Source organism: Notolepis coatsorum (genome assembly GCF_963971535.1).
Source record: "Notolepis coatsorum genome assembly, chromosome: 1".
Taxonomy (NCBI): Eukaryota; Metazoa; Chordata; class Actinopteri; order Aulopiformes; family Paralepididae; genus Notolepis; species Notolepis coatsorum.
The window spans coordinates 23,771,480-23,791,774 of NC_140165.1; the positions used below are offsets into that span (position 1 = coordinate 23,771,480).

General features: G+C 45.6%; 1 protein-coding gene across 1 annotated transcript in view; it reads left to right on the forward strand.

Annotated features, from left to right (window-relative positions):
* The window catches only part of LOC311232942 (filamin A-interacting protein 1-like), a 32,979-nt gene that overhangs the window by 3,463 nt on the left and 9,221 nt on the right, over window positions 1-20,295 (forward strand). The window contains exon 2 of the mRNA XM_084319779.1: window positions 7,681-10,495. Coding sequence (XP_084175905.1) covers window positions 7,796-10,495 — 2,700 coding nt within the window. The 5' untranslated portion in view covers window positions 7,681-7,795. The remainder of the gene's footprint in view (window positions 1-7,680; window positions 10,496-20,295) is intronic.

Here is a 20,295-nt window from a genome sequence, read left to right on the forward strand (position 1 = left end):
TGAAGTGCTTTGAGAAGCTAGTAAAGGGCTACATCTGCTCCTCCCTCCCCATCAACATGGACCCCCTGCAATTTGCATATCGCCCCAACAGGTCCACGGAGGACGCCATAGCCCATGTGCTGCACACAGCAGCATCACACCTGGACAAGAGGAAGGGGAACTATGTGAGAATGCTATTCATCAACTACAGCTCGGCATTCAATACCATAGTCCCCTCCAAACTCATAGCCAAGCTCAGGGACCTGAGCTTGAACTATGACCTCTGCCAGTGGGTCTTGGACTTCCTGATGGGCAGACCCCAGGTGGTGAGAGCAGGCAACTGCACCTCCTCATCCATCACCTTCAACCAGTGGTGCAGTCCTAATATGGGAACTGGTAACACGCCACGCCACGTGCACGTGCACGCGCACGCGCGGGTACGTGCATGCGCACAGAACTGATTTATACACACACACACGCACACACACACGCAAGCGCATATACGCAAGTGCAATCTTTCTATCATACAAGCTCTTCTTGCTCTCTATTTGTGTGAATGTGCGCGTGGAAAGCTGGCGCGCAGCACAGACGCTTGATTCAATATCATAAGCAGGTAGACCCCCATCACGAATTCCGAGCCACATTAGTATTCACCTCCACTGCCTGTGTCACACAGAATGAAGGGGGAGATGCATTCAGATAGCCAACACCCAGACACTTAGTCTACCTGCGCTTTTTGTTATGTAAAACGGTGGCCGGGTACTAGTCACAACGAATGGATACAGCGCATTTTTGTGTGCGCGTACACGCGAGTACACATCCGTGCGCGATCGCGCGTACTTCTGCCTCAGTGATCTGGTAACACGGCGTGTAACCGGGTGTGACCGCGACTGCACCACTGCCCTCAACATAGGGGCCCCCCAGGGCTGTGTTCTGAGTCCCCTCCTCTACTCCCTGTACACACACGACTGTGTGGCTCAGCGGAGTAGCAACACAATCATCAAATTTGCTGACGACACAGTGGTGGTGGGCCTGATCTCTGCAAACGACGAGAGGGCCTACCTGGAAGAGGTCAAGGTCCTGGCGGGATGGTGCCAGGAAAACAGCCTCTCCCTGAACGTCAGCAAAACAAAGGAGATGATTGTGGACTTCAGGAGGTCGGGGGTCAAGGACTACAGCCCCCTCAGCATCGACGGGGCACCGGTTGAGACAGTGAACAGCTTTAAGTACCTCTGAGCCTACATATCCGAGGACTTGACATGGACCACACACATTGACAGTGTTGTGAAGAAGGCACGACAACGCCTCTACTTCCTCAGGCGCCTAAGGAAGTTCCAAGTCAGTCAGAAGATCCTTAAGAACTTCTACTCATGTACAATAGAGAGCATCCTGACTGGCAACATCACCTCCTGGTTTGGGAATAGCACTGCACAAGAACGAAGCAGACTACAAAGAGTGACACGTTCAGCCGAACGCACAATTGGAGGGGGGCTCCCCACCCTCCAGAACATTTACAACAAGCGGTGCAGGGGCAAGGCTAAGAGAATCATTAAGGACTCCAGTTACCCGAACAACTGCCTCTTTGAACTGCTGCGGTCAGGCAAGCGATACCGGAGTCTCAAGGCGAGCACAGAAAGACTCAGAAGAAGCTTCTATCCCCAGGCCATCAGGCTGCTCAACGAACAATGAACGCTACACAACAACCATCAAACGCACATAGCACACACATCCACACTCACTTTAAACAAACACACTGTAGCACCGACTCCCCACACTTTATATTTATTGATAAAGGATTTGCACTACAACTCGTACACCTTACTGTAAATTGTACCTAAATTGTACCTCATCCCATTTCTGCCTTGCACTATATAGTATTGTATATTAGTACACTGCATAGTATTGTATATTATATGGTAACTCAGTTACGTCTATTCTGCATCGAACATTGTACATATGTCTATACTGAACACTGTGACCTCATTTTCTACTTCTAATCTACATGCTATACTATGTTATTTGATACTTATCTTGTCTAGCACAGTCTCTGGAGCGTAACAGTAAGCATTTTGTATAAAAGTATTCTGTACTTCTGTATGACAACTATTAAAGAAACTTGAAACTAAAACATGACACGGTGATCGGTACAGAAGCATGTTTTACGTTAAAAAAAGACCAGCAGGGGCGCCCCAGTGGCAACACGGCCGACCCGGGTTTGACTCCCGAACCCGTCGTTATTTGCCGAATGTCTTCCCCCCACTCTGTCTCCCATTCCTCCTCTGTCTCTCTCTACTGGACTGCCCAGTAGCAATAAAGCGATAAAACACCAAAAAAAAACTTAAAACAAAATAAAAAAGATACCAGCAGGTTACCTAAGATAGACCTTACCTCAGTCAGAAAGTACTCCAAAGTGAATAAATCCCAGTCGATCCCATGGCGATCGCAATTACTTGTGTATATTGAACTGCAACCTCTGTATGAAAAAGCTATATTATATTGGGCATGGCTACCATACGGGAAAGAATAGCTCTGATGCACCAAATCTTCCACCGATTGCTATGTTGTAGGGCTGTCCATGAAGCCTGTTTTTGGGATTCGAACTGCTTCAGGGTTTTTCAAACGGACTTTCGAACCTTAGTTTTTAATAATACAATTATTATTATATAATTTTTTTTATAAATATCCTCAAACTAAATCCTCAATTTGAATAAAGTGATTAATCTGATTAAATGTGTCTTTTTTATTTTATTAAATCAACTTTCTTTAATGAATATAACTCATCAGTTTTAATACTATAATATTAGTGTAGCCTAATCTTTATCTGCAACTGTGAAGAAAAACCCCATTGGTTTAAACAGAATGAATAGACACATACAAAAATATATATATAAAAAATATATATAAAAAAAAGATAAAAATGTTTTTTAATAAAAAATAAAAATATATAATGTTGATTTAGAATTCGAATGCCAACGTAACGACCAAAGGTTCGAACATTTGGGCTCAGCCCTACTATGTTGTGATCCACTCCTAGGCGGAAACAGCCGGTGGTAAACTCAGTACTGAGGATAGGCGATACTGCCACCTGGTGAGATTCGATCGTTATTGCAATTCCAACGTAGGCAGATGAGCCAGGGAGACCTAGGGAGCTCCGGCTGAGTGTATAGAACGGGGATCAAAGAAAAAAGATCAAAGGATAAAAATATAGTATACTCGGGTTTTGGCGCTCAACGCATGGCGGCGAAACCCGACTATACTCGGTTATGGCGCCCAATGAGTTAATGTGGACACCCGGTCCACTATGAGTGAGTTTCACTGACTAGTGTAGTAGCAGTGCAGAGAGATTCCACTCTAAAGTTTCACAGCGAGGCTCACCCTTCTACCAATCGGAAAAGAGAATTTCACTGGAACAAGCACTTTTAGTGGTTGAATCTACACCGTCCTCATCCAACACAGTCCAGCAATGAGTACCACCACGTAGACGAATCACTAAATAACCACTAACGTTCGTGCTTATTCCAACAAAATCTTGCTTCTCTAATTGGTCAGAAACTCTAGAATGGAATATCTCTTCACTGCTGTGACACTGGTCAATGAAACTCGCTGACAGTTGACTGTGAGTCAGTGTGTCCATGTTAAGATGTGTTTTGAAGCTAAATTTGAATACAAAAAATCATACACATTATAGCTTTAACACAGACAGTGTTAGGGGTATAATGTCCATAGGGGCCACCCACACTATAAATGGATATGCTATATATCTACTGTTGCTTTAATCCAAAGCCACTCTTTGTACAGCTTTTTTATTACTGTGTCTAAAGCTGAATATTAAAGGCGCACTTCACCAAGAAAACAATGCTGATTTATTTTGCACATAATCTCACACCCATCCAAAAGCTGTACACAATTTTGCACACATTCAATTAGTTACTGAGAGTAACTGAGTTTGAATAGAACTACTAGTGATGTCATTGAGAGCATTGTGTTGTTTTAATTACAGCTCCATGAAATTATGTAGATGGAGAAATAGCAATACCTTTTCTTTGGGACTGCTACCTTATCATTTCATTGACACAAGGATCCAATGTCTGAGATGAACCTGTGACTTATGACGAGGGTTTAGTGAGTGATGCGAAATAAACATCTACTGAGGGCTGACTGTGACCACTAACCAGTGTTCTAAAAGTGTAACTCGCTTCAATAGAACCCTGGGCCCAGTGGTCGCTGAACTGTGAACCCTTGGATGTGTTTGCGGCTATAAAGTCAGACAAACACACGACACTCTAACTTACCCACCATCTTTAGCTGATGAAGTTTGAAAACATCATCCCTCTGAAATGTATGCGCTTCTTCATCCGAGATGCTCAAAAGTCGTAGAATTGACTGCTGCTGTGACTTCACTGTCAGTCACCTCCACTACCATTATTTGCAATATTTGCAACAATGCATAGTGCAATTGACATCCTTTCTACCACTACACTGTGAACCGAATGTGCAATACTGTCACTCTGTCACTCGTGCCTTATTGTTCTACTTTATTTATCTTTTTATTTATTCTAGCCATTCAAGTTTTTCTTAATATTTGAAATTGTAGTTTAACTCTATATTGTGTGATTTTCATTGAACTGTGTAACTTGTCTGTTTAATTAACATAAATATCTTGAATCACGAATCTTGAACCTTGAACCCCCGTCTCGCGGGCTCACCACCGGTTGAACCTGCGACCTCTCGATGCTCTTGTTATTCTAGACTAACGTCTCCTCTCTGGTCCTGGAGAGAACATGGGAAATGTAGCCCAATTACAGGGCCTTTAGGGAGCAAGCACGCAGGGGGTTGAACCCCCGTGTCAAGTAATTAGCATGTGACGGGATACAGTCCGTGCCGTTTCCTCTCGAAGGACGCGCGGGCGGCGCGGGCGGGGCTTTATATTGATGTAAAGTGCCCTTACATGCAATATACACGACCTGCGGCCGCTAACCAGCAATCCGACAGACAATTGTAACGGGGGAAATAGGTTGAATCGTTTGTGCTTAATAATAGGGTCCAAAGTCCGCTCCTCATGCTATACCGCCCCCCCCCCCCCCCCCTGGTGACATCACTAGAAAAGCAGTGGGGAGCGAGATAAGAGACGCAGAGTAAACAATGATTATGAGGCGACGCGTGGCGTGTTTACAGGACACATGTTACTGCACCGCCCCCGGCTCCCTTTTAAAACATTTCACTTAGCAGCGTGGAGCATTTCAACACGTACGGTGTGTTGGGTCAATTCAAGATGTGGAAAAGTCTGATGCTTGTATTTTATCACAGTATGGGTAGAGAGCATGGCTACCACTCCCAGGACAGAGTATGCTATATAATACGCGTTATATATGTTTTTCGTATATCAAGCTCCCACTGAATAGGAAATTGGGGAATTACCTCTAGTTCCTCTTGCGAGCGCAACATTGGGATCCTTTCAGGTGTAAGGTATTCGGAATGTTCCCCGTGGAATTTACATCTTGGACATTCTAGAACTCCATAGCTCCCGGTGGCCGGTAGCTACAGTAGCGCTGCGTTGCCGTTGGAATACTCTCGAAATTCTCGAAATTCTATGTCGCTTTTTGATATGAGATATGAGAATATGAGATTGTGTGCCTGAAAGGGTTCAAGGGCAATAGCTCAGTTCAGTGTCAACCAAAGTAGGGCACTTGGAGTTCTTTAGCTGACATGTGTCCCTCTAAACCACCCCCCCCTTTCCCTCCCACACAGAGGTGACACACAGTAGTGTAAAGGGGGGACCCACCCTGTACCACACTGACATCATAACCTTCCTTTCGTAGGTTATATGTGGAGAGAGAAAGAGAGAAGGAGAGAGAGAGAGAGAGAGAGAGAGAGAGAGAGAGAAGAGAGAGAGAGAGAGAGAGAGAGAGAGAGAGAGAAAGAGAGAGGGAGAGAGAGAGAGAGAGAGAGAGAGAGAGAGAGAGAGAGAGAGAGAGAGAGAGAGAGAGAGAGAGAGAGAGAGAGAGAGAGAGAGAGAGAGAGAGAGAGAAAGAGAGAGGGAGAGAGAGAGAGACCCTGTGGCAGTGTAATTGCCCCTTGGAAATACGGGGAATTCCTTTAAATATAAAAATCATGGGAGGGTGGGGTGTGGGCGGTGGCGTGGGTAGTGGTGGTTTTGGATAAAGGGGGGGGGGGGGTAGTAGAGGAACCCCTTAATTAAAGGATTGTTCCATGCCATGGAGACATCTGCGTGGAATAGGCTGGCAGCTGCACACACAGCAGTCATAACATCCCCTCCCCCGACGCGGGCGGCACTTTGGACCCGGTGATATAATGTGCGCGCCAGCCGCCATGACCCCGGGCCTCTCCCACCGCGCTACTCAAAAGCGGCACTGTGCTTAATGCGCTCGGCCTGCATGTGTAAGCTGTGGCACGTTCACACCATGACATCACATCCTTTTTGAGCCATTTCCATTCTACCTGAGCTGGCATACGCAGACGCCAAAAAACAGTTTTAAAAAATGGTACCTCGTCTGGAAATAGCATTTAATTTGCAGTGACGTCCTCGACTAAACCCAAAGCCGAGATGCGGGTCCGTCGAGGTCAGTCCCAACACGTCAGCTCGACGGAAATCATAAAAAATAAAAATCTACATTTTGTGATGTTGAAAGATGTTGCAGTAGCACATTTAACCATTAAGTGCAACGTCATGTGAACAAGTTGGGTGGAGCCCTGGGTCACAAAAGGCCCACGCAACGCCAAGCCTGGCTGGCACGCGCATCACCAAGCCAAAGTTACGCCAGCGTCGGAAGAGGGGATGTTATTATGAACCTTATCATGTCCAGTTACATGACTAGTGATTGTTTTAAAGCTAGGGCTATAAACCCTGGCTTTATCTGGTGGGAGGATCCCTGTCAAAGACCAAATAGAAAAAAAACATCATAGCGCTCAGTCCCTCCCTGTCAATGATTCACTGGCCCACATCCCGGCTCAGACAGTGGGATAGAGGTCTAACTAATATCCTCTCAGATATCTTGGAAAAGTGTTCTAATTCTGAATGACTGTTTGGCTTCATAGTCAGTCACGGTCCCTATATTTACAACAGTGAGTAGAGTTTCCAAATCATATGAGAATTCACTGGAGGCGAGGGAGCTTAAAAAAAAGAAAAATAAGTATTTCAGGCTACCCACCTAGGGGAGTTAAAATATAGTTGTATTTATGATGTGTTAAATTTTCCATGACATAAAATCGTGAGCCGTTTTTAGAAACGAGGGCCAAATGTAAGTGTTTATGGTCCGTCTGTGCTTAGAGTAAGGGGCCCGGTGGGTTTCACATTCTTATTTCCCATAACACCAGAAAATGTAAACATTGATGCTACTAGGCGTCTCTAAAGATTGGATTGAAAAATCATCAGAAAAAGGCTGTCTACTTGAATTTACAAACTTTTTTACAAAAATATGTGTAAAAAGTGCAATCAAAGTGAAATAGTAATAAACTTGAATAGGAACATTTAATTAGATTAGCTTAAAGTAAAAATGTACTGTCATTATACAGCACAAGTACAGTCAGTACAATGAAAAGAGGTTTGGCATCCAACCAGAGTCCAACCAAAATATCCTAATGATTTATTTTCTCTGATTCAATGCTCACTGTCTGCACCCCAAGTGGATTTCTTTAAATATCAACGTTTTCTCACGTGCCTTTTTGTCTGTGTTTTTCCAGACTGAAGCTGCTGATTGATCAGGAGAAGGCGTACCAGGAGCGCAAAGAGGAGGAGAACAACAAGAAGGTGAACGGCCTGAAGGAGGAGCTGACCAAACTCAAGTCGTTCGCGTTGATGGTCGTGGACGAACAGCAGCGCCTCACCGAGCAGCTGACCCAACAGAAGGCCAAAGCCCAGGAGCTGAGCGCCAGCGCTTCACTGGTTCAGGAGGAGTTGAGCTCCGCTAATGACCGACTGCAGGAGGAGGAGAACAAAGTATTCCGCTTGGAGACCGACCTACGCGACCAAGCCAGCCGCTACCACCAGGAGCAGGAGGCCATGACGGCTAAACTGACTGGTGAGGATGCCCAGAACAGGCAGCTCCGCCACAAGCTGTCGAGCCTCAGCAGGCAACTCGACGAGTTGGAGGAAACCAACAAGACTCTCCGCAGGGCTGAGGACGAGCTGCAGGAGCTGAGGGACAAAATGAGCCGCGGCGAGTGCGGAAACTCCAGCCTCATGTCTGAGGTTGAAGAGCTACGTAAGAGGGTGCTCGAGATGGAAGGGAAGGATGAAGAGTTGATCAGGATGGAGGATCACTGTAGGGATCTCAAGAAGAAGCTGGAGAAGGAGACCAGCCAATCCCTCAGCCTAAAGGCAGAGGTGGATAAACTGCACCACAGGATTATGGACCTGGAAAAACTAGAGGATGCATTTGGCAAGAGCAAACAGGAGTGCGGCTCGCTCAAGTGCAATCTGGAAAAGGAGAGGAGCGTGTCAAAGGTCCTGACCGGTGAGCTGGATGTTCTGAAAGGCCGGATCAAAGAGCTGGAGGACGCCGAAAGCCAACTGGGAAAGACGGAGCTGACACTGAAGGAGGATCTCACCAAGCTAAAGACACTGACGGTCCTGCTGGTGGACGAGAGGAAGACGATGGCGGAGAGGCTGAAGCAGATGGAGGGCAAGGCCCACAATAGCACCGGCAAACTGCAGGCGGAGCAGGACAAAGTGATGTCTGTCACGGAGAAGCTGATCGAAGAAAGCAAGAAAGCACTGAAGTCCAAGGCCGAGCTGGAGGAGAAGATGTGCACCGCTACTAAGGGCCGAGATGAACTGAAGGACAAACTGAAGACGGAGGAAGAAAAGAGCAAGGATCTGGAATCCAAAGTCAGCATGATGAAGAAGAGGTTGCAGTCACTAGAGGCCACCGAGAGGGAACATGTGAGAAACAAAGCCAAAGAGGAACACGTCAAAGCACCCGTTGCTCATCGCTTCCAACAGGAGGATAACAAAGTCAAGGACCTGACGCAGGAAGTCGAGCGCCTGAAGCACAAACTGAAGGACATGAAGGTGGCAGAGGGTGACCTGCTGAAGATGGAGGAGTTCGAATCACTGGAAAAGAGGTACAACAATGAGCAAGAGAGAGCGAAGGCCTTGATGGAGGAGATGGAGGTATCTCGAAAGGAACTCTCCAAATACCAACTGGCTGAGAAGAAAGAGTGCAACCAAGAGCACGTACTTTACAAACGCTTGAAAGATGAAGAGGCAAAGTCAAGTCACCTGACGAGAGAGGTGGCAGCTCTCAAAGAGAAGATCCACGAGTACATGAGCACAGAGGAGTCCATTTGCTGCATGAAAAATGACCAGTCCACACAGCAGAGAAGACTGACCCAGCAGGAGGTCAGAAACAAAGAACTGGCCAGAGAAATGGAGACGCTCACGCGTGAACTTGAGAGGTACAGACGCTTCAGCAAAAGTCTCCGCCCCGGCATGAATGGAAGGCGCTTTTCAGATCTGCATTATTCTACGAAGGAGGTTCAGACGGAGCCGGCTGACCTCCTGTCTCCTGACGGCAAGACAATGGCACCCCTGGAACGCGCTGTAGTCAATGGGAAACTATATGACGAAAGCGAACCAGAGGATGACGTGAATTACAACAACGAGCTCCCGCTCACAAAATGCAGCCCTACCCTCATCACCAACGTCAACAACCTGAACAATAACATGAGAAGAGCTCGAGTCCCGTTCCTCAAGAACAAAGAGAGCCCTTATCATCCGATCAACGGTAAAGTGCAACCACGGCAGAACGGCAATCACATGTCGGCTGGAGACGTGGTGCTCACTCACAGCCCTGGGCAACCGCTGCACATCAAGGTGACTCCCGACCACGGACACAACACGGCCATGCTGGAGATCACGAGCCCGACCACGGAGAACGCCCCGTCATACACTAGCACCGCTGTCATCCCCACAAGCGGAGGTCTACCCAAACAGAGAATAACCATCATCCAGAATGCCTCCATCTCCCCCAATGCAAAATCTAAAGGTTCCCCACCATCCGATGGACCCTGCACTCCCGACCGGGCCCTATCACCCTTCACCATGGCCACTTACTCCAGAGCGATGACCCCAGACTCATCCGGCTCTGTGACTCCAGACAGAGGCATGTCACCCATACAGATTGTGTCGGTGACCACCGGCACCCCTGACCGGTCCCTCTCCACAGAGCCAGTGGAGGTTGTGGGGGGTCACGCTGTGTTCCGAGTAACCCCGGAGAGGCAGAGCAACTGGCAGGTCCAGCGGTCCAACAGCACAGGCCCGAATGTCATCACTACGGAGGACAACAAGATCCACATTCACTTAGGGAGCCCCTTCATTCAGACCATAAGCAGTCCGACACAGACCCTGAGTGCGTGTCACTCGCCTGGGCATCAGGAACAGAGGACTCAAGTGCTGTCCAATGGTGTTACCACTGCCAAAAGCAGCAGCAAAATCACAAGTAGCATCATGATAAAGCCCACATCCACCCCAATCCAAAGGCCATCACAAATTACAGTAAGTAATGCCTATGATTGACCGTGACCATCCCCACCCTCACCCACAAATCCAAGACCTTCACTGCAAAAAAATAGACAATTAATGAGGGATTTTATTTTGTGTAATCATTCTTAATTTAAGATATATTTAGTCAAATTGTCTTACAGCACTAGCAGATAATGTTTTGTGCTTCTGTAGCCGGTCTCGTATTGCCATCTCTGCGTTGTGTTACAGTTCGACCCCTGTTAAGGGATTGCCCCAAGTGAGTCTTGAACCCCGGTCTCCCGCACCGCGGGCGACATCGCAGACCACTATACCAAGAGGTGAATTCACTTCACTTCATGGTAATAATACAAGACGTTTCAAGAAATAGTCATTAAAGAAACTTGTTCTAAGATGATCTCACTTGTCGAGTACTTAAAGATAGTAAAATAATCACGTACAATGTCTTGGAACCAGCAACATCGTCTGAAAAGTGTCCCGTCTTGAAATAAGTGTGATCAGATTTAAAACAAAGATAAAATCCCTCGCTAAGCTTGTCTCTTTTTGCAGTGTGCATCCCGTCCTCTGTGATTGAATCCCACCCATTACTGTACCTCCATTGACCACCTTGTCTAACTGTCCTCAGTTCCTTGTTATCAATCATGCCCTCAGTTCCCTGTTATCAATCATACCCTCAGTTCCCTGTTATCAATCATGCCCTTAGTTACCTGTTATCGATCAGGCCCTTAGTTACCTGTTATTGATCATGCCCTTAGTTACCTGTTATCGATCATGTCCTTAGTTACCTGTTATCGATCATGTCCTTAGTTACCTGTTATCGATCATGTCCTTAGTTACCTGTTATTGATCATGTCCTGACATCTTTATTGTCCATTTTACTTGATCTGTGTGGAAAGAGCGCTTATAAAAAAAGAGGGGGGGCGGGGGGCTGTGATTGTTTTAATTTTAGTTGGTTTGGTTCGTTTTGTTTGAAAAGTAATAAAACATTATATATATATATATATATATATATATATATATATATATATATATATATATATATATATATATATATATATATATATATATATATATATATATACTGTTTGCGTGCATGGAGAAAAATAACCGTTTGAAAGCACTAGAAACTTTTACTTCACACCGGGTGTTTGTGTGCACTTACTGTATACTGATGGGTGGTAAACTACCATGTACTAAGACTATTTACACTGATATATCTTCTTCCCGGTTCTGTTTATACTTCATATTACACACCTTGCATTCTGTTTTAAGTTGTTTCATTTTATAAATATTAAAACGTGTGCAAAAGAGATGTTATGTTTTTAGTTTTGTCATCCACGCTTGCATTATTTTAATTTACTCGCAAAAAAAAATCCAGCATGTTTTGAATGGTGGTGATTAAAAGACATCAACCTGAATATATTGTCATATTGAGATCTATTGTTTGATTTGATTTGATTTCTTCTTTGGTTTTGGTGCATGACCTCTCTAACATCTAAACACTTGATATTTTCATCAACTATGCTATTTTAATCAAACCCTTGAGGCAAATAAGTAAATTTTCTATCATTTGGTTTAGGCCGCTACAGTATTTGCAGGTGCAAAGTCAAACCAGGATAACTTTGAGTGTGAATATGATGCTTCACCCGAAAATACCCTGATTTTACTGTCTTTAACTATATGTACACAACACTCTCACTTACCATTTTTAGATGATTTCATCTGAAAACTTAAAACGAGACAATTCAGTGATTATTCTCAAAGATTCAATTGACCTATCTCAAACCCCGCCCCCTTTTCTTGATCCTTCAATCACAACTGTTGCTTTCGGTTTGTCCGAGGGAGGCAACAGTTGCGATTGGAGGGTCAAGAAAAGAGGGCGGGGTTTGAGACAGGTCAACTGTTTCAGTGTTGGCAACGCACAGATTTGAAAATTAAAAACAACAATCTATTAAATGTGAACCTTACGTTGAGAAAAAAATAAAGGGTTATTTAAAAATAACTCACATGATCCCCAACTAGGAGAGCCTTTGTGTTCAGATACAACCTTTTCCTTTTATAAGAAAAGCAGAAGAAAAAAGAAAACGGTTGGGGGATTCTGACATGTGTTTGCTTGCTTGAGTTAAATTCATAGGATGATGTCATAGTTTCTCCCCGCATGCATCCAGCGCGGAGAAACCCAGTGACCTACACAAACCAGCGTGAGTAAACTCCAACCGCTTTTTAATGACACAATGGAAACACAGCTTAGATCAGAGGGCTTTTAAACTGCCGACTGGTCCCAGCAGCACTACAGTACTCATCTGAATGAAGAACTACAATTAAAGCTTGTTGCATGCTCAATGTGAATAATATATGTACAAACATTTATAATTTATCTCTGTGATTCATATGACTCAATACATGCATCACAGAGATTAGATTAGATTCAGATGTATTATACATTATACATCACAGTACAGTAGACTACAGTCATTCACCTCATTCTACTGACGATGTAACAATGGCTACTAAAACAATGCAATTACAAGATGGAATTATGAGGGGAAAAACTGATGTTCTAAAATTCCAAGATGGGATTCCGAGGAAAACTATTTTGTTCTGAGGAAACATCTGGGGAAAAATAAAATAATAATAATAATACTAATAATAATAATAATAATAATAATACTAATAATAATAATAATAATAATAATAATAATAATAATAATAATAATAATAATAATAATAATAATAATAATAATAATAATAATAATAATAATAATAATAATAATAATAATAATAATAATAATAATCACACCTAAAATGGTTAAACTATCCCTCCATCCTGACGCTTGGAAATCTTAAGCCTGTAAGCTGTGTAGGATGCTTGAGCAACTCGCGACAGGTGGAGCTTCAGACCAACGCCATTTTATTACGCCAAAAGATGGAGAGGGAGACGATCGACTTTGCCCAAATGAAACAAAAAAAACTAAACGTTTTGAGTCACAGTAGCCACAATGTTCTCAGGACACACCGGCATCCTCGCACCATCGTGAGTCACGACGACTGTGAGGGAACTGATTAAATCAAGCATTAAATTGATTCAGAGTTCGGGGAGGAATGCAGCTGGGGGGGGGGGGGGGGGGGCGGACACCGGATCCAAGTCAGTCTGGGCCGCGATGGAGCGATTCAGGGGGCTAAACAAAATGCTATTCATTTAGGACGAACCAGAGAGAAGCGCTACTAGGCAACTGTGACCCGAGATATTCCCCCGAACTCACTGTGTGCTGCTTCCTGCTGCTCGTCCAAGACCCAATTCCTATAGCTGTAGTATTTTTCTCACCAGGTCAGATACAGCAACGTCCGCGTCCAAAACCGTTGCCATTTCTCCGATTATGAAGTTGGATTAGATTCGATTCAAATGTATTTATTATACAGTTTGAAGTACAGTGCAACGAAAATAAGTTTGGCATCCGACCACAGTGCAAATGTAACTGTAAAGTGCAACAGTAATATACAATGTACAGGTGAATGACTGTCTTGGGGGGCGACAGTGGCTCAGAAGGTAGAACGGTCCTCTGGTAATCGGAAGGTTCCCGGTTCGATTCCCGCTCCTCCCAGGCAGCATGTCGAAGTGTCCTTGAGCAAGACACTTAACCCCTAATTGCTCGCGATGAGCAGGTATGCACCTTGCATGGTTGTCTCCGCCGTCGGTGAGTGAACGGGTGAGGAACAAAAATTGTATAGCGTTTTGGATAAAAGTTGTAGTATCAACATGTATAGTGATACAGGTATAAAGACACTATGGTAGTAAGTCATACTGGCCTGCAGCGTAACCAGTAAGAGTATAGGTCAGCGATATGTACAAATATTGATATAGTATCTACAGATGTAAAACGGTATTCTCGCACATCGAAGGCCAAAACTGTGCTCAAAACTGTGCAACCGAGTGAGTAACGTCAGATAATCAATGTCTGTGACCTGACTTATCCACGATGATAGCGTGTGTGTTAACCTTCCCTCCTTAATGCGATTGTGGAAGGAAAAGCCCCCGGGCGTAACTCTTCAAATGATAAATGTGTGTGTGGGGGGGGGGGGGGGGGGCTTTTTCTTATGTATCTCTTTATGACCTGAGGTCAGGAGTGTAAGAGGTACCCAGAAATTATACTTAAGTAAAAGTATGGGTACCGTCTCAAAATCGTACTCAAGTAAAAGTCAGAGTATCTGGCTAAAAACACACTTGAGTACAAGTCAAAAAGTTTATACTTTTAAAAGTACTCAAGTACTAAAAAGTGAAGATCCCCGCTTTCTAGTCTTGCACAAGGACCAACCAATGGGTTCATTTTCCATTGATGGGGATTTGATTGGCTGTTTTTAAATAAAGTGCGGCCGCAGGATTAATAACATTAACGTTAGTTCGCCAGAGAAACAAATATACTAATTTAAATGGTTGGACCTGCGAGATTTGTACTTTGTAGGTCTGCATTTTAAATGTAAGGAGTAAAAAAAATTATCTGAAATGTAATTGAGTAAAAGTACAAGTATACAAACCTAATAATACTTGAGTAAAGTACAAATCCCCAAAAACAGTACTTAAGTATTGTAACGAAGTACAATTACTCAAGTACTTTACACCCCTTCTTATTGATGCATATGTACTTAAGTGCTTCCTCGCGGTCAGACAGGGTAACATCCCCCGACTTCACGTGGTTCTTATAGCAGGCCAAAATACAAACGCCGCGCTCACAAATGGGCCCGAGGAAGACGTGTGGGGACGATCGACGTCCCGTGACCCGAATTATACCATGAAAGCCACTGTAGTCCCGCTCGCCGAGGGGGTAATAAAATTCACATAACGAGGTCTTGGCGTCGGGAGCCGAGCGTACCACGTGAGATCCGCTGGGGCGTGAGTAATCTGCGGCGATGCCGAGCAGGTCAAAAAAAAAACTTGAGTGCGACAAATCCAAAAAGAGATAGATTGGAGGGCTTTCTGTGATGAATGGGGCTTTTGTGACCCGGGTTATCCTCTGATTTCATACCGTGGCCTACTTACTGCCGGCCTCACTGAGAGGCACATGTTGTGCTTTAGAAACAGCCGAGGGAGCCAGATGGGTGTCCACGTCTGTATATAATATATAACGTGTGCTTTGCTTTAAAAACTGTTGTATTTGCTTTCCAAGTACAACTGACTTAATTATTTTAACCTTGCAGGGGTCCAGTCTTACGTGTGAGGTGTCATTTAGAGAGCGGGATGTCTTTAGAGAGGGGGAGGTCTTTAGAGAGAGGGAGGTCTTTAGAGAGGGGGAGGTCTTTAGAGAGGGGGAGGTCTTTAGAGAGCGGGATGTCTTTAGAGAGGGGGAGGTCTTTAGAGAGGGGGAGGTCTTTAGAGAGGGGGAGGTCTTTAGAGAGCGGGATGTCTTTAGAGAGGGGGAGGTCTTTAGAGAGCGGGATGTCTTTAGAGAGGGGGAGGTCTTTAGAGAGGGGGAGGTCTTTAGAGAGGGGGAGGTCTTTAGAGAGCGGGATGTCTTTAGAGAGGGGGAGGTCTTTAGAGAGCGGGATGTCTTTTGAGAGGGGGAGGTCTTTAGAGAGGGGGAGGTCTTTAGAGAGGGGGAGGTCTTTAGAGAGGGGGAGGTCTTTAGAGAGGGGGAGGTCTTTAGAGAGCGGGATGTCTTTAGAGAGCGGGATGTCTTTAGAGAGGGGGAGGTCTTTAGAGAGGGGGAGGTCTTTAGAGAGGGGGAGGTCTTTAGAGAGCGGGATGTCTTTAGAGAGGGGGAGGTCTTTAGAGAGGGGGAGGTCTTTAGAGAGCGGGATGTCTTTAGAGAGGGGGACGTCTTTAGAGAGGGGGAGGTCTTTAGAGAGGGGGAGGTCTTTAGAGAGGGGGACGTCGTTTAGAGAGCAGGGACGTCTTTAGAGAGCGGGGACGTCTTTAGAGAGCGGGACGTCTTTAGAGAGGGGGACGTCATTTAGAGAGCAGGGACGTCTTTAGAGAGGGGGAGGTCTTTAGAGAGGGGGATGTCTTTAGAGAGCGGGACGTCTTTAGAGAGGGGGAGGTCTTTAGAGAGGGGGACGTCTTTAGAGAGCGGGACGTCTTTAGAGAGGGGGACGTCATTTAGAGAGCAGGGACGTCTTTAGAGAGGGGGAGGTCTTTAGAGAGGGGGATGTCTTTAGAGAGCGGGACGTCTTTAGAGAGGGGGAGGTCTTTAGAGAGGGGGACGTCTTTAGAGAGCGGGACGTCTTTAGAGAGCGGGATGTCTTTAGAGAGCGGGACGTCTTTAGAGAGGGGGAGGTCTTTAGAGAGGGGGAGGTCTTTAGAGAGGGGGAGGTCTTTAGAGAGCGGGATGTCTTTAGAGAGGGGGAGGTCTTTAGAGAGGGGGAGGTCTTTAGAGAGAGGGAGGTCTTTAGAGAGGGGGAGGTCTTTAGAGAGGGGGAGGTCTTTAGAGAGGGGGAGGTCTTTAGAGAGGGGGATGTCTTTAGAGAGCGGGATGTCTTTAGAGAGGGGGAGGTCTTTAGAGAGGGGGAGGTCTTTAGAGAGGGGGAGGTCTTTAGAGAGCGGGATGTCTTTAGAGAGGGGGAGGTCTTTAAAGAGGGGGAGGTCTTTAGAGAGGGGGAGGTCTTTAGAGAGGGGGAGGTCTTTAGAGAGGGGGAGGTCTTTAGAGAGGGGGAGGTCTTTAGAGTGGGGGAGGTCTTTAGAGAGGGGGAGGTCTTTAGAGAGGGGGAGGTCTTTAGAGGGGGAGGTCTTTAGAGAGGGGAAGGTCTTTAGAGAGGGGGAGGTCTTTAGAGAGCGGGACGTCATTTAGAGAGGGGGACGTCTTTAGAGAGCGGGACGTCTTTAGAGAGGGGGAGGTCTTTAGAGAGCGGGACGTCTTTAGAGAGCGGGACGTCTTTAGATAGGGGGAGGTCATTTAGAGAGCAGGGACGTCTTTAGAGAGCGGGACGTCTTTAGAGAGCGGGACGTCTTTAGAGAGCGGGACGTCTTTAGAGAGGGGGAGGTCTTTAGAGAGGGGGAGGTCTTTAGAGAGTGGGAGGTCTTTAGAGAGTGGGAGGTCTTTAGAGAGCGGGACGTCTTTAGAGAGCGGGACGTCTTTAGAGAGTGGGAGGTCTTTAGAGAGCGGGACGTCTTTAGAGAGCGGGACGTCTTTAGAGAGCGGGACGTCTTTAGAGAGGGGGAGGTCTTTAGAGAGGGGGAGGTCTTTAGAGAGGGGGAGGTCTTTAGAGAGGGGGAGGTCTTTAGAGAGTGGGAGGTCTTTAGAGAGGGGGAGGTCTTTAGAGAGGGGGAGGTCTTTAGAGAGCGGGATGTCTTTAGAGAGCCGGACGTCATTTAGAGAGGGGACGTCTTTAGAGAGCGGGACGTCTTTAGAGAACGGGATGTCTTTAGAGAGGGGGAGGTCTTTAGAGAGGGGGAGGTCTTTAGAGAGGGGGATGTCTTTAGAGAGGGGGAGGTCTTTAGAGAGGGGGAGGTCTTTAGAGAGCGGGAGGTCACTTCGATGACGTAACGACGGCTAAACTGGTCGCCGAAACCTAGAATACCCAGATAGCAGAGGAGAAACATTTTAAATCAAATAAAAGGCAGGGTTAAATTTGTCTCATTCTTGAACATAGTTACATAAGAACAAACAGACAGGCCCCTGACCCATTTTGGGGCCCTGACCCATAGTTTTAAGAAACCATACTAAAAGATAAAATAATTAAAAGTGTGTGTGTGTGTGTGTGGGACTCTCGTACAACCCATGGAACTCCGTGAGTCACACACACACACACACACACACACACACACACACACACACACACACACACACACACACTGTACTACTTACATATGCTCATCGAGGGGCCAAATTACAATACTTTACTCAAACAGCGGAGCCAAGGAACACAGACCATTCATCACGCCGCTGCCCTGCCAGAGCGATTCTGCCGAGCGTATCGAGTGACACACGCCGCGGGGCCAAAATGCGCTGCATTGTGTGGGCCCACAATGATAATAATCACAGAGGAATTCACACACCTTGACCACCAGGCAAGACCTTGTGGGAAAGACAATTACCCCAGTATAATCCGGTGGGCAGGGCACGGGGCAGGGCCCTAAACAAAGGTCTCCCTCTCACTCTCTGTCTGTCTCACTCACTCTCTTTCTGTCCCTCTCTCTCTCTCTCTCTCTCTCTCTCTCTCTCTCTCTCTCTCTCTCTCTCTCTCTCTCTCTCTCTCTCTCTCTCTCTCTCACACTTTATCTCTCTCTCTCTGCAATCCAAGCCCTTCAAAACAAACCCAGTGTTTGGTCGCCATGGAGACAGCCGTGACGGTATTGCAGAGCGCACAGAGGAAGCGCTCACTTCAACTCCTAGCTGTGCTTGGGGGGGGGGGGGATCAGTGATATATGAGAGGAGGTGTTAAATTAAGGGTCAATTCTGTGTAAAGGCAACAACACCTTCTTCTGACATGACACTGTAAAACAAGAGGTTTTTTTGGCCCGTCACCTCTGCTGAAGTGTAGACAGCACTCGTTTAGAAATTTACGCCAGTTGTTTTTACAGATATAGCGGATCGCTGCGATTTAAAAATGTATTCTCGAGACCACAAAACGGTCGTACAACACATAGCCATAGTGACGTCCCGGGACACCTCTAAAGACACACTGGAGTCATTCACGGTTGAATACGTTGCTGATGAAACCAACTGTAATACTAATTTTCCTATTGGCCCAGAGCATACAGTGCGATCTGTGTGAAGCCCACACTGCTTTGATTTAGAACCAACGCGTCTCCTTAGTTTTTCCACGTTAAAAAAACAAAACAAAATATAATGTGGTAACCTAACATAATGTAATGATATTTGAGTTACATCGTGCAAAACACACGGAGATGATGGAAATCATTATTTTAATCAAACTTTCCCTCCGGGGACCCACAATTTCGGAATAAAATTCTTATGACTGATTTGGCAGATTATTGTATGGGGCTAATCTGACTAAATATATCCTGCTAAACTACTGAATTTACAGTGTTTAGTTCAACGGGTCTATTTTTTTCGATGGACTTCCAGAGAATAATTTGGGCACACAATTTAATCTTCCCACGCCCCGCGTGTGGATCCTGACCCACACTTTGAAAAGCGATGCTATCAGGCTCCGTCTCCATACCGCCCTCTCACACTTCTGCGACCTAGAAACTAGAAAGCAGATCGTTCTTTTGTCTAGGGATGTGCGGGGGGCAGATCAGACAAGATACAAGAAAATGTACAGAATTCAATCTCAAAACATTTCTAATCTGTGTACAGTAGACCACCTCAACTTTTCACGTGTAGAAATGATGATGTCGCAGAGCATAGAGATACAGGAGGAAGATAAGAGAGACAGAAATATATGGGTGAACACACAGTCAGACATGAGTAAACAATCAGACATTGACCAAAAGTAAATCAATCAATCACACACACAGACACAGATAGTCTGTCAGACAAAAAGGATGTGATATCAAACAAAAGTCTTATCTTTTAACCAACACGTGTGTAGAAAACAAAGAACTTAAGCTCTAGAAACTGTTGACAGACTGATATGTGCTGTGGACGGAGATACCGACTCTGAAGCCAGGAAATGGCCCTAAAGACAAAAACTTGTAGATTAGAATGTTCAGAACTGAACATTCTAACGGCCATGTCACAATGGCTACTGGACCCTGAACGCTATATGCTTGAAAGCCAGTGGTACAGATTCGTCTAGCCAGCGAGGCTGCTTGGAACATTAACCTTCTGCAGTGTGGTAGTGAAAGGGTTAAACGACGACAGCATGAGCTGATTTCGCTGTAAACAAAGTCGAGAGCTCTCTCTCCGGTCACCTGA